The sequence below is a fragment of the Ursus arctos genome, unplaced genomic scaffold (genome assembly GCF_023065955.2).
Source record: "Ursus arctos isolate Adak ecotype North America unplaced genomic scaffold, UrsArc2.0 scaffold_2, whole genome shotgun sequence".
NCBI classification, from domain to species: domain Eukaryota; kingdom Metazoa; phylum Chordata; class Mammalia; order Carnivora; family Ursidae; genus Ursus; species Ursus arctos.
The window spans coordinates 12368368-12384020 of NW_026622874.1; the positions used below are offsets into that span (position 1 = coordinate 12368368).

The window sequence follows — 15653 nt, forward strand, 5'->3', positions numbered from 1 at the left end:
ATTTGAAAAATATTAGGATATCAATGAACAATGATACTGCGTTTCTCCACATTTAAAGAAAAACAGTGACAGGCATGCAGCCCCCAGTCCCCATGGCCGCCTCCCCCAGACATGACACAAGGCCTCGCCTCCCTAGGGCAACAGCACTGAACAGCACCTGGACTCCAAGCTCTGAGCCAAAGTTGATGGTGAGAACATTCTACAGTCCATGTTCTAGGAGGAAGGGATGATGGAGTCCGTGCACACCTGGCAAGACCACATTTACTTAGTGACCTACATAAAGAAAAATGGCAGCTTTGCTAATTTGAGAATTTGCCCGCATGGACTGGTGTTGTCGGACCTTCAGAGTTCTCACAAGTCTTTTGAACAAAATAGGAGAAAGAATGAAAGAATTGAATCAGGGCAGTACAGTACTGGGTGGGTGAAGCGATGACCACCCATTGTTCGAGGAGGGGCCATCCACAGATACTGGCCCACCGCTGATGGTCACCTGGTTGAGTAAGACATTGATGTAGTGGTGTATGATGGAGATTCACTTTATCAGAACATCACAATTCTACAGTTGAAGCAGTTTAGAAATATTCTCATCCTTAGAGGGGCTGTTCCTCTGGTGGAGAGTGATTTGGGTGTCCCCAGGCCATCATGCACAGTGGGAAAGAATAAAGTGGCAAAGACGCACTGATTCTGGGGGGCGGAGATGGGGCATATTATGTGAAATAATCAAACGGAAACCAAAGATGATCACTATGGTAAGAGACTGGCCAAACAGATGGATGTAAGAACTACATGCAAAAAACATGTGGCCACACCTTACACAGTCTTAAAGGAGACTGCTCTCAGATTCTAATAGAAGACTATTCCTATACTGAAGAGGAGCCAAAGAAGGGAGAGTTTGACTATATGAGTAATGATGTGACAGCTGTTCCAATCGCCACACCTCCAGAAGATTCCAGGTGGGAGTTTCTCAGACTGATTCTTGACCTCTCAGTGAAAGTACTGCAAAGGAATGGGAAATAGTTTACACAGGTGTATAGTAACTGTGTCGATTTGAGGAAAGCCCTGTCACTCTATGAAGAACAGCACTGGGAGCTGTGCTGTCCTGTGGAATTCTTTTTTTTTTTTTTTTTAAGATTTTGTTTATTTATATGACAGAGAGACAGCCAGCGAGAGAGGGAACACAAGCAGGGGGAGTGGGAGAGGAAGAAGCAGGCTCATAGCGGAGGAGCCCGATGTGGGGCTCGATCCCATAACGCCAGGATCACGCCCTGAGCCGAAGGCAGACGCTTAACGACTGCGCCACCCAGGCGCCCCTGTCCTGTGGAATTCTTGAAGAGAATTTTGGAAGGAAGCTAAACCTCGAAGACCAGTACCCCCTAACGGTGCGTGCTGCAAATAGCCTTCCTGACCTTCCTGTACGCAAGATTGGAATAAGTCAGTTAATTGATTGTGAATTCCTTCAGGTTTTCTTTTAATTATTATTTTTAATTTTTAAAAAAGCAAATGGAAAATGTATATGTTGATGAGCTAGGGTGGGTTGTTTTTGGTTTTGTTTTTTTTTGAAAGTCAGCTGAAGAATAATTAGACAGCACAAGGGAGGCTGCTAAATGCTCTGAAACCCTAGAATGTGACTTTTGTTACTTTTGCGGGGGGGGGGGGAGTGCTTTTCGTTTTTGCTTTGGTGACTTCAAATTTGGTTGTTTGGAGGAATGAACATCACTATTTTGTTCTTGATGCTGTTTCCCCCCAAAATTGACTTAGATATTAATATTTGGTGCTTATAAGAAAGAGTTAAAAAAAATGGATAGCAATATTTTGATTAAAAATACAAATGAGGAAAAAAAGAAAAGAAAAAAAATAACTTGCTCAAGCTTACCCAATCTTTGGGGGACAAAGCTGGGATTTCAGCAGGTGTGAGGCACTTCAATCTCTTTCCGTTAGTCCAGATAGGCTTTCAGTTGTGAGTGTATGTCTTCCTGTCGACCAAGGATACAAAGAAGTAACCCACAGATAAATGCAACTTGCAGGTGTGTTAAGTTTGACTCTCAAACAGTTTAAGTCCAATATTTTTAAACTGGGAGGTTTCTCACAGTTTAAAACTACTTGGCAACAGTCTGCAGGAGCTGGCTGGCCTCTCTGAGAGAGGCCCAGAACTTTCCTTTGTCTCAGCCTCCCTGTCTCCCTGCTTTTCTTAAATGCCACCTGCTTTGCTCATTCACATCCGCTTTCTAGCCCCTAGGACGTGATTTGATGACCATCGCTTCAGGTTTTCACTTGGACCCACATTTATTACCTCTGGAAAGGAACATAAGAACATATAGTAGCCATTTGTATTTTGTTGGCAATATATCTGATATGTTCCTGAGAACAGAAAGTAAAAAACCAAAAGAAAAATTAAGGAAATCATGAACATTTCTTAAAAACTAGGAAGTGATATTATATTTCTAAAAATTAACCTTTTCTCTAACTTGCAATTCTTCTCTTCTAGCTCCTTATAATCCCATAACCTTCCTATCTGACATAAGCAAGCCCTTAGAAATCTGGTTCTATGCCAGTATGCGGAGAGCTCCCATTGGTATTCGCTAGCAATCTCCAAAGGTTTACAGCATTTGAATATACCATGTTACTTTACTTTAAGTACCTTTATAGAAATTACTTCCACTTTATACAGATCATTCCAGTTTATCTTTTTAGGACATTACTAAATGTCTTAAAAGAAACACTTCACAGGGAATTTTTCTGATGCATTTTAAGTTTTGGTAAGCAAATCTTTATTTTACAATCAAAAAAAGAACTGACTGCTTAGACCCAGTTGAACCTTTTCCAAAAATAAACGACAGAGATGCCTGGGTGACTCAGTCAGTTAAGTGTCTGCCTTCGGCTCAGGTCATGATCCCGGGGTCCTGGGATCGAGTCCTGTGTCGAGCTCCTTGCTTAGCAGGGAGCCTGCTTCTCCCTTTACCCCTCCTCCACTTGTGCTCTCTCTGTGACAAATAAATAAATAAATAACCTTTAAAAAATAAAAAGTAAAATTAAAATAAATAATAATTATTATGTATGTATGTATGAACACATATCTACATGGTCTATATACACATATAGTATGTATACATGTAAATATATTTTAACATATATATATATATATATGAGATATATATCTCCCACGGCTTAAAGGAAAGAACCCTAGTGATATCCTCAAATAGGGCTTTTCTCTGTGTTCATATTCTAGAGTAATGGAGGCATTCGGAGTATGGCCATTCAACACTTTGGTGAATTACTCAGGGACATGAGTCAGTACACATGGATGCTGAATGATGTGGTTCTGGGAGGCTTGGTGCCTCTGATCCTGTTTTTGGAGGACACAGAAATAAGAGTAGTCCAAGTAAGTCCTGCGATCTTGTTTTTCTTCGTTTTGCAGAGAATCGCGGTGTTTTCTGTAACATCAGACGAATAGAGTCTCAGTGACCTTTCTCTACTTCACAGGCATGTAAGTATACATTAGCAATCTGTGTCTCAGAGTTAAATTGGCCGACATCGTATTTGCTCAAAGACGAATTTTACAATTTCGAGGTGGTGGTGCTCAACATTTGTAACAATCTCGTAAGTAGCCCCTCAGTGTTTACTACCATCAGAATTATAGAAATCGCTTTGAAGGAGATCCCAGGTGATCAAAGCTGTGGCAGGGACGAGAGTGGATCCTAGAGAAGGAATGTGAAGAAAAGATAACACATGAGTAGTTACAGCTAGGGCTTAAGACCAGAAAAAAATTCAGTTTTCCACTACCTCTTCCCTGACGTTGACTATCTCTGATTTTCTTTCTCCAATTCACCCACTTTGAACTATGGATGGTTATAAAGGTAGGAACAGCATTGCCGACCACCAAAAGCAAAACTGGAATTACTTTGCCACCATCTAATGAGCTGGTGCTCTGGAAACCAGTATGCACTGCAGCGATAGGCAAGTGGGGATGGAAGAATGCTTTCCAAAGGTTGGAAACACAAAGTTGGGCTCGGGAATCATATAATACACTGAATAACATCGACAAACAAAAACGTAAAGAGATTTCTATCCCCTAGTTTTAAATTGGCCCTGATTTGGATAAGCAACCAAGCTCTTTTTTTTTTCTGGAAGCCTCTCCGGAGGGAGCAAATGTGCTTTTTCCAATGATTGAGGATTTTTTCTTCATTTTATTCTCAGCTTACTTCTCATGAGAGCTACATTACAGATTTGATATCTCATACCTTAGGATTCCTGAGAAGCTCCCGAGTATATCTGAGGAGAGCATCAGTTATTTTAATAGGTAAAGAAAATTCAATTCTCATTATCGTATTTTCCTTAAAAGGTATGGAATGGGGTAGCAGCTAGAAGTGTTTCTTAAAAAATATAAATTTTCTTTATCACCTGCCATGGTGATATCTATGAATAGAAGTTAATGTATGTGGGAGCCGCCTGGGTGGCGCAGTCGTTAAGCATCTGCCTTCGGCTCAGGGCGTGATCCCGGCATTCTGGGATCGAGCCCCACATCAGGCTTCTCCGCTATGAGCCTGCTTCTTCCTCTCCCACTCCCCCTGCTTGTGCTCCCTCTCTCGCTGGCTGTCTCTTATCTCTTCAAATAAATAAATAAATAAATAAATAAATAAATAAATAAATAAAAATAAAAGAAGTTAATGTATGTGATGAGAATAGAGCTCTATTTTATAATGCAGGGAGTATTGCTCTGTGATTCAATTATTATACAAAGTGTATCCAACAGGATGAATTTCAGATTTAGGATGGTGGCAAACCATTACTAATTATTCCCCTTTGCTGCTTAAAAATCCTTACCCAAAGAATAAGAATAATATAAAAAATACAAATACCATCTTTAATAAAACATGGGCATCTCTAACCACAAACTACAACAAAGATTTTTTTAAAATGTTGTGAGGGGAGAGGAGATGCAGGAAGATTCCAACAGAAGACACCTGAGGTTTTTGATCTTGGACAAACCTGACCAAAAAGGTTTTTTTCCCCATTAAATTCTCACCATAAAGATAAAAATTAATAAACTTTTACTTGGAGTGACAGGACGTGAGCTCTCAATTTGACAGTGGGATCTTCCTTCAACCCTATTTGGCATCATGGAGTAGCAGGGCCACCTGCTTAGCAAGGACTAAGGAAATACAGTCCTGTTTTACTTGAAGGGAGGAGTCTGTCAGTCAGGGTAGAAGACAAACTGAACTGTGATCATCACTAGAGCTCCTGATCTGTGCTGATCTTAGAGAAGTAAGGGAACACAAACATACGGGAAACCTTGTGTCATAAGAGCTTTATTTCAAACCAGAAAGAATTCCTGCTATCCTGAACTCGGCCCTGGAACTTTCCACAAACATTCCTCTGTATATCATATTGCATGACCCAAAAATAAGTAATTTAAAAAAGCATTATTTTTCTACAGAGTTATTTCCAGGGGGAGGAATAGAGGGAAAAAGCAAAACAAAGTTTAGAAAATGTTTCTGCAGACCAGATAAAAATCAGGATATATATTTCTGTGAACCCAAAACTTTTTTATATAAAGATCTAAGCTATAGATACAAACACACAGGAAATGTAAGATGGGATAATGGGAGCTCAGGAAAAATAAGCTTTCAAAGTATGGGGGGAAGCGTAAGAAAAAATGTATAACCGTTATTAAAAAGTACCCTACAACCTGCAGACGAGAAAATACATATTGTTGATAACCCAGGAAAAGACAAGGGGTACAGGGCCAAGAAATGCTAGCAAAAGGAGTGAAAACCAGCAAGAAACAGTTTGAGAAACTAAAGGACAGCGAGAGATATGGAAGATAAATAAAAGACATCACTTATCCTGAGGGAACTACAAAGCAAAACCACAATGAGATACCACCTCGCACCTGTCAGAACGGCTATAATTAACAACTCAAGGAGACAATGGGATGTGGAGAAAGGGGAACCCTTTTGCGCAGTTGGTGGGAACGCAAACTGGTGCAGCTACTCTGAAAAACAATATGGAGGTTCCTCAAAAAGTTAAAAACAGAACTACCCTACGCCCAGCAATTGCACTACTAGGTATTTATCCAAAGGATACAAAAACGCTGATTCAAAGGGGCTCATGCACCCCAATGTTTATAGCAGCACTATCAACAACAACCAAATTATGGAAAGACCCCAAATGTCTGCCGATTGATGAATGGATGAAGAAGATGTGGGGTGTGTGTGTGTGTGTGTGTGTGTGTGTGTGTGTATAATGGAATACTAGCCATCAAAAAGAATGAAATCTTGCTATTTGCAACAATGTGGGTAGAACTGGAGTGTATTATGCTAAGCAAAATAAGTCAGTCAGAGAAAGACAAATATCATATGATTATGATTTTTGTATTAAAATAAAATTTCACTCATGTGGAATTTAAGAAACAAAACAGATGAACATAGGGGAAGAGAAGGAAAAATAAAATAGATAAAAACAGAAAGGGAAGCAAATTATAAGAGACTCTTAAATATAGGAAACAAACTGAAGGTTGCTGGAGGAGAGGTGGGTGGGGGGATGGGCTAAATGGATGATGGGCATTAAGGAGGGCTCTTGGATTGAGCGCAGGGTGTTATATGTAAGTGATGAATCAATAAATTCTACTCCTGAAAGAAATACTACACTATATGTTAACTAAGTTGAATTTAAATTAAAAAAAAGAAATGGAACTATGCATAAATGATAACCCTGTAGAAGAAAAATTATTAGAGCAGAAAAAGGGATCCGAAGATATAATTTAAGAAATAAAAAAGACTTAATTAAATAAATTGAAGTATTAAATAATTTTTCAAGGAACATTTTATATAGAATACAACATTAAGACATTTCCTAATAAAGTTAGGGAACTTCACAGTTAAAGAATTCTTGAGCATTTAGAGGGAAAAAAGTCATCTATACATTACAAAATAAGTAAATCTGTCATTAGATTTCCCCACTTTAGTATTCAACCCTAAAATACAGCAGAATAGTGCCTACAAAATCCTAAGTAGAAAGAAAAGGGGAGGGAGGAAGAAGGAAGGAAGGAAGGAAGGAAGGAAGGAAGGGAAGAGGGGAGGGGAGGGGAGGGGAAGGAAAGAGGGGAAAGGAAAGAAGGCAAGAAAGAAAGCGTCCCGGGGAGAGGAAGATGAGCAAGGGAGGAAGGAAAGGAAGAAGTATGGACAGACTGAAGGAAGGGAGATCCAGAAAAAACTCTACAATATATGCAATATTTTTATTAAAAAAAAACTTGCAAATATTACTAAAAGATACAAAGAAGATTCGAAGAAATAGGAAGGTATAAACCATATTTTGGCAAAGAATCAAAATTTAAAATGTGCATGGAAGGGGTTCCTGGGTGGCTCAGTCAGTTAAACGTCTGCCTTCAGCTCAGGTCATGATCCCAGGGTGCTGGGATCAAGTCCCACATCAGGCTCCCTGCTAAGTAGGGAGCCTGCTTCTCCCTCTCCCTGCAGCTCCCCTGCTTGTGTTCTCTCTCTCTGACAAATAAATAAACAAAATCGATTTTTATTTACTTGTCAGAGAGAGCGAGTGAGAGAGCGAGCACAATTTATGGGAGGAGTAGAGGAAGAAGCAGGCTCCATGCTAAGCAAAGATCCCAATGCGGGACTCCATTCCAGGATCCTGGGATCATGACCCGAGCTGAAGGTAGACGTTTAACTGACTGAGCCACCCAGGTGTTCCAATAAATAAAATCTTTAAAAAAATGTACATGGAATATATGCATGGAAGGAAGTGCCAGTTAAAATATCAGTAGGGGTTCCTGGGTGGCTCAGTCTGTTAAGTCTCTGCCTTCGGCTCAGGTCATGTTCCAGGGTCCTAGGATTGAGCCCCTAATTGGGGTCCCTGCTCAGAGGGGAGGAGTCTGCTTCTCCCTCTCCCTCTGCCCCTCCCCTGCTCGTGTGCACTCCCAATTGCACTTGTGCTCTCTCTCTCTCTCAAAGAAATAAATAAAATCTTAAAAATAAGTAAAGAAAATGAAAAATAAAAAAATAAAATATCAGTAGGGCTTTCTTTTCTCAAAAGTGACATGTTGATTCTAAAATTAATGTAGAATAAGCATATAAGAATATCCAGGAAATTCTGACCAAAAAAAAAGAGAGAGAGACAGAGACAAAGACAGAGAGGACTAGCTCTATCAGATATTAACACAGCTACAGTACTTAACATCACATGGAATAAATAGACAAACAAATAGAACAAAATACCATCCAGAAATAACTATCAACACATGCAATATTTTAAAGTGAATCATTGGCTTTAACAGTGATGAAAATATAGAATATTCCCTAAGTAGCTTATGGACACCTGGTGAGCCATCTGGAATTTTAAAAATTATTTTATTCCTATCTTAGTTCTTACTTTAAATAAATTCCAGATAGTCAAAGACTCAAATGCTGAAAGTGAAACCATAATAATGATAAGCAAAATTTTAGTTAGAATAGTATGGAAGAATGTGCTTTATAATCCGGGGGTGGGTAAGATCTTTCTAAGGTAAAAGTCAAAATCTAAGAATCATGAAGAAAAGATTGATCATCTTTGAGAAAAGTAAATATTTCTGCAGAGCAAAACCACCATAAACAGAGTGAAAAACCAAACTGAGATGAAACACTTACAACACCACAAATGAAGGGTGAGTTCTTCCTGTCCAAAGATCCTATACAAATCCGTAAGAAAAGACAACCCACTAGAAAAATGGACACTGAACATGAAAAAAATTATTTGGCTCATAAACATAAAATTTTCATAACTTCATCCAAAAAGTGATGCAAATTGAAATGATGAAATGTTTCTATTCACCGCGTTGACACAGATCAAAAGGTCTTATACTCGACTGTCGCCATGAGGTTACAGGAAGTAGGTAATCTCTTCACATTACTGGTGACGGTGTAAGTAGCTGCCGCTCTAAGAACAGTTTGATAGCATCCATCAGGATGTGAGATGTGTACTCCTTTGACTCAACCTCCTCTCAGGAGGATTTATTCTCTGATCTACTGCATGTGAGGAATGATGTGTGTACCTAGATATTCATTGCATCGTTGGCTTCATAATGCCACCTGTCCTTAGCATGTGGCATCTCTCCCATCTGTGTTTTCTGATTACCTTCAGCCTTTCGACAGTGTTGCACCAAGGAAGAAACAAAAAAGTAAAGGGTAAAAATCACCTTTTCGTTTCTGGGTCGGCCTGATCTTACAAAGCTTTCCTCAAAGTCTCAACCAGTAGCTTATCTTACAACCCCCAGTGACCAGGACGGTCATTGTGTTTTTCAAATCATTAGTTTCAAGAAATGCTTGGAATTATGTTATGGTTTTGTTTTGTTTTTTGTTTTGTTTTGTTTTGTTTTGTTTTTAATGGTCAAGAAGAGGACAATGATGTCGATTGGCAGCTAGCAGTATGTCATAGCTGCCGACACATAAAATCTGAGACCTTTCACATGAGTCTCTCTGGATGTCCAATTATTTGGGGCATGGGGAAAGGAAAGATAAGACGCCCCCAGACCTGCATTTCTCCACGGTAGCAAACTGAGTGAAGTTAAGAGTCACCACACTCATGGCTAGAGCTTATACTTCCGGTCCACCACTCTCCCCACCGCCACCAACTGCAATCTTCCACACAGCTGAGGTCACACTCATGTGGGCCTTGTTGGCATTTTGGTTAATCCACGATGTTTGTCAAATCATCAAATTCCTTTGTGACTTTCACAACCACCCTGTCAGGAGAGCCATTCCATTTTCGGGTGTTGTTCCCTAACTTTGCCCCCTGTTTTGTTCTTTTGGTGGTAATATTGCATTTATGAAATATGTTCCTGCAGTGTAAGAAAGACCCGAATACAGCTGTGGCTGAAATGAGGTAGTAGTTTGTTTCTGTCTCATGTAGAGGCCAAGGGCCAGCACGCGGATACCAGCTCTTCTGTTGCTCTAGCGTCCTCATCACAATTTCCTACGTCAAGTCCAAGATGTTTGCTCCAGCACCTGCAACCACTTCTACATGCCCGTCAACTGGGAAGGAAAAAAATATCAAGAGGTCACACCCAGCTCTTTAAAGAGTAAATATTACTTCTGCTAAATGATCATTAGCCCAGAACTCAGACATGTTGCCAAAGTGCAAAGAAGTCTTGAAAATCTCGACGTCTGCTGAGTGGCCATATGTCCAGCTAAAACTCAGTGGCTTTGGGGTGCCTGGGTGGCACAGCGGTTAAGCGTCTGCCTTCGGCTCAGGGCGTGATCCCGGCGTTATGGGATCGAGCCCCACATCAGGCTCTTCCACTATGAGCCTGCTTCTTCCTCTCCCACTCCTCCTGCTTGTGTTCCCTCTCTCGCTGGCTGTCTCTATCTCTGTCGAATAAATAAATAAAATCTTTAAAAAAAAAAAAAACTCAGTGGCTTTAGTAAGGGAACTAAAGGAAAGAAGCAATTTGACATTGGGGGAAATTAGTACTTTCTGGCATAGGAAACTTTCATTCATCTATTTGTATTCTCCATCTAATTCTAAAAGGAATTACATTGGATTACAAAATTAAGCAGATAGAAAAGCTTGACGTTTAAGGATACCCCACCACACACATTTTTATTTCAAGCATTGTTCTTAAAGGTTTAAGCCCATGCTCCCCCTGCCAAGAAGAGTAACTTGAGCTCTATGATCTGTAGATGGGTTTTGAAAATGATCAGTTGCTATGATTTTTGTGATCACTGTTTTGACTGAAGCAGAGGCAATATGAAATATTGGTGAGGGTTAGATCAGCTTGCATTCACATCTCAGAATGCCCGTTAGCCATGTGACCTTTACCAAGTCTCTCAACCTCTGTAGGCTTTGGTTGTGTCTTTGTGTCAAGGATAAAAAGAACAGTTTCAAAAAGGCTTTAAATGCTTATCTGAAAACATTTAAGAGCTTTTATAAAGACGGAGACCCAGAACAGAAGAAAAGAAACACCAAAAGAAGTAGACCTGATATCTGGGGGTTATTTCCTTTTTTAGGTTTTGCCAATTCTAAATGCTAAAGTGGTAGTTGAGAAACTGAAAAACAGTGCAGAAATTTTGAACTGAAGGAATTGAACTTGCAATAGACTGACCATGAGGAGGAACTCTAGAAAATACTCCCAGGCTTTTCCAGAACTAAAATAAGGTAATAAGAAATAAAATGTATATGTTTGGACAAAAGAAAATAAAACTTTTAAAATTCGTAGATAAATAATAATATTTAAAAATATTTAGAACACTGGAAAGAATTCAGAAAAATACTATTTGAATAATATGTAAATTTAGCAAATTTTCTAGATACAGCATCAAAATATAAAGAGCAATTGGATTTCTATATCCCAGCAATAAACAACCAGGAAACCAAATTTTTTTTAAAGATTTCATCTATTTATTTGAGGCAGAGAGAAGGAGAGCACAGAAGGAGAGTGAGAGGGAGAAGCAGACTCCCCGCTGAACAGAAAGCCTGATGCAGGGCTTGATCCCAGGACACTGAGATCATGACCTGAGCCAAAGGCAGATGCCCAACTGACTGAGCCAACCAGGCGCTCCAGGAAACCAAATTTTTGAAAATGCCTAATACAACAGCACCAAAAAAACCATCAAAGACCTCAAAACAAAACTAAGGAAAGATGTACAAGACTGATGCACTGAAAACTAGAAAACATTGAGAAAATTTTTAGCAACTTTGGAGTGACGTATCACGTTCGTGGACTAAAGGATTAGATATTATGGCATGTCAACTCTTCCCAAACTGATCTGTCGATTCAATGCAATCCCAAACAAACTTTCACCAGGGTGTGTGTGTCTCTGTGTGTGTGTGTGTGTGTGTGTGTGTATGAAATGAGACAAGCTGATTCTTAATTTTACATGAAAATTTAATGGTTAGAGAGTTCGCCAAGATAATTTAAAGAACCACAAAGTTGAAGAACTACTACTGGAAAGATAGCAGGACACATTATACATTAAGGTAGTATGGCAGTAGCAGTGATAGAATGAAGTTAAGACACTGACCCCCCCACACAATTTATGATATCAGTGACTGCGCAGCAGTAGGGAAAGGACTGTTTTTTCTTTCAATGGTGCTGGGTTAATTACACAGGAATATAAAAAATATATTGACTCCTACTTTACGCAGTATAATTACAGTTCAGTCTACAATCCCAAAGAGTAAATGGTAAAACAATAAAGCTTCTAAAAGTAAATATATTAGAATATCAGTATAGCCCGAGACATCCAAGATTTCCTATCAAGACTCCAAAACTCACTAGCCATAAATAAAAAGATGGTGACTTGGACTGCATTAAAATTAGAGACTTCTGTTTATTAAAAAAAAAAAAATACAAATGGGAAAGTTTAGCCCCAAAGTAGGAGGAGATATTTGGAAGTCATGTGACATTAAAAAAGATTAGTATCCCAAGTAAAAAATGCCTACAAATATATAAGTAAAAGATAACTCAATATAAAAACAGGCAAGATACTTAGATATTTTACAAAAGAAATATCCAAGTGGCCCATAAATACTATATAAAACTCTTAGTAATCATCACCCAAAAAAAAGCAAAGAAAATCACAGTGTGATGCCACCACCAAATCCATGAGAATAACTGAAAGGAAAAAGGCTAACAATGTCAAATGGCAGAGAGGATATAAAGTAATGGAAATGTTCATAGTTCCTGGTGGGAGTGAAAATTGGTACAACCACTTTGGAAATTGTTTGGTGGTAATGATTAAAGGTGAAGATAAGTATATCCATTAGCCAATAAGTCCTCTGCTAGTTACATACCACACAATGCATACAAATGCATACCAAAATTCATACAAGAATGCCCATAATGACATCATCATTCATAATAGCCATGAGTTGAAAACAACACACTGTCCATCATTAACAGAATGGATTTTTTAAATGCTACATTCATAAGATGGAATATCCTATAACAGCGTTCAAGCAAACTCTTCCTGTAAAGGACCAGATAGTAAATATTTTAAGCCATGAATCCTGTGTGGTCTCTGTCAACACTACTCAGCACTGCTGTTGTAGTGTAAAAGCAGCCGTAGATAGATATGACGTAAATAAATGAGAAATGAATGAACTATTGCCACAATAAGGAACCTGGATTACTGTCTTAGTAAAGCTCAACAACAAGTTGAGCAAAAGAGTATTTTACAGGGTGGAGGAGGATATTGGGAAAGGCACGAGGGAGGCTTCCAGAATGCTAATAGTTGTTCTATTTAATGGTCTAAGTGGTAGCTAGAACTGTTCACTTTGTGGTCATTCACCAAGCTGTGCAATTATGATTTGTGCACATTTATACACATAAATATATGTCAATAAAGAGTTTCGTTAAATAATAATTATTTGAAAGCACTAAAGGATGTTTCAACGATCATCTAGAGATACTTTTCTTTGAAGAAAGCTATGAAGGCGGCCAGATCAGAGGAAGCATTTGCATGATGTATCTTGGGGTAACTTTAATTTTATCTTGTGCACAGGGTACTTGGCAAAATTAGGTGGCCATTTACTGCTCAGAGATGAAATTGCAGTCATGCTTGAGGGTAAGTGTTGAAGTTATAGTGAAATCTGTATGTGTAAGTCTAAGTGAATTCACTATTTGTGATTCAGTTCACATGTGTGTTCTGTAATGGTGCCAGGGATGGGTGGTAAGGGGGAATCAGTGGAAGGACTAGGTTATAGGGCATCTTTTCTTTTCTTCCTTTCCCCTCCCTACTTCCCTTCCCTTCCCTTCTCTTCCCTTCCCTTCTTAGGGTTTGTGTGTGTGCACGTGCTTAAATCTATCTATCCCTCTCATTATTTGAGACCCATCTATCATCCTAGAGCCCTTAGGAACTACAGAGTTGAAGATTTATTCACTCGTTCATCCATCCAACAAATTTTTTTCCAGCATCTACCATGTGACAGCACTATTCCAGCTGTGGAACATAGAGCCACAAACAAAGCAAAGTCCCTTCCTCAGAGAATTTACATTTTAGAGGATAGCAATGCACATTTGCAGCGGAGGGAATTAAAGAAGGAGACTGTTTGCTTTCAAAATCAGAATTACAAACAGGTGAGGTAGAAGGTAGGGTGGCAGCCTTCCTTCCTTCTTTCCCTTTTTTGTGTGTGTCATAGACTTACTTTCTCAGAGCAGTTTCAGATTTACTGGAAGGAAGGTACAGAGATTTCCCATATACGTTCTGCCCCCCCCCCCCCCACACACACACACGCCTCCCCCTTATCAACATCCCTCTCCCCTGTGGCATGTTTGTTACCACTGATGAACCCACACTGACGCATCATTATCTTCCTTGCTTTTCCACTTTCTCATTCACTCATTCACTCATTTATTCAATACGTATTTATTGACTGCCTGCAAACGTTAAGCACAATAATTCTGCCTCTATATCCCTCAAAATCTTTTTCTTCTTTCTCCCCTCCTTCACTTCCTGCTCCTTCTCCTCTCTCTTTTCCACATCTGTCCTTGTTTTCCCCTCTCGATTTCTTTTTGTTAAGAAGAAAATAACTTCTACAAGCCCGGTATCTGGATAAAATGATATTAGCATTTTGGTATATATATTATCTCAGATATTTTTAAAGAATGTAAGCTATTACATGTTTATTTTTTTAAACTATCATAAGTGTCACATAGCTCTTTCATTTCTTCATATATTCATGCCAAGAAACACGGGTTTTCATCATCATGTTATTATGTGTATGCTATTTCATTTTATGATATGCCTAATTTTTACACGGTTCTCTGTTGATGAACTGAGACTGAGTCCCAATTTTTTTCATTATTATGAGCACTCTTGAACCTCTTCATGAATATATGTTTACGCTACCTAGCAGAATGTTCAGCACATAATAGGCACTCAGTAGATATTTAGTGAGTATTCCTATTTTTCTTTATCGAGGTCTGGTGGGGATAAGCAGATAAAACTTCCTGGATGCTTCTAGTCGAAATAATGAAAATTGGGAGGTTAGAGAAGAGAGGAGAGACTCTGTGAAAGGTGGTGGTGCTGTTTAAGGTTACAGCTTCTCAACCATGAGAGAGATGTCTTGAACTAAAAGGCCCTTCTGCTCTTACAGCTATTGACCGAGTGCTTCGGGATGAAGACCCTGTGATCAGGGAGTTGGCAGAAATAACCTACAAAATTTTCCAGGAAATAGCCCATCGATTGACCTCCTCAAATCTTAAACAAATCTTCCGAAGAGTATTTAACTCTATCTACGCAAAAAAACTGAAGCCTCTTTATAAATATAACTGGCCCAACAACCTGGCAGGCAGTCCTATGAGGATTAAGGAAACCAAGAATGACAAGGAAGTCCATGCAGATGAGAATTATGAATACAATTTGGTAAAGAATGAGCTGTTGGTCTGTTGCTCGGACCACATCTCAGAAGAGAAGTGATTTTCCTTTCCCTCTTGATAACTTGAGTCTCTATATACACGCTTTTCTGAAGGATGCTGGAAGCCTTTCCTGTCACTTAATTCTCTATTCAAATATAGAAATCCGTTGCCTTTCTATGTTTGACAGTGATCAGAGGGCCACTAATAAAATTGAAGAATCATATAAGGAAAGTGTTTGATGAGAAGCTCTTGGATTTTGACTTATCAGTAAGCATCTATTGAACACCTTCTAAGTACCAGGCACTCT

The 15653-nt window shown here is 39.1% G+C and overlaps 1 protein-coding gene and 1 pseudogene across 1 annotated transcript in view; both read left to right on the top strand.

Moving 5' to 3' along the window:
• The window catches only part of MROH9 (maestro heat like repeat family member 9), a 183677-nt gene extending 168270 nt beyond the window's left edge, over window positions 1-15407 (top strand). Inside the window, exons 24-28 of the mRNA XM_048225366.1 lie at window positions 3227-3379; window positions 3481-3597; window positions 4195-4297; window positions 13491-13553; window positions 15085-15407. Of these exons, the coding sequence (XP_048081323.1) occupies window positions 3227-3379; window positions 3481-3597; window positions 4195-4297; window positions 13491-13553; window positions 15085-15407 (759 nt within the window). The remainder of the gene's footprint in view (window positions 1-3226; window positions 3380-3480; window positions 3598-4194; window positions 4298-13490; window positions 13554-15084) is intronic.
• On the top strand, window positions 75-1107 carry LOC113262972 (spermine synthase-like; annotated as a pseudogene).
• Window positions 15408-15653: the final 246 nt, after the last annotated feature.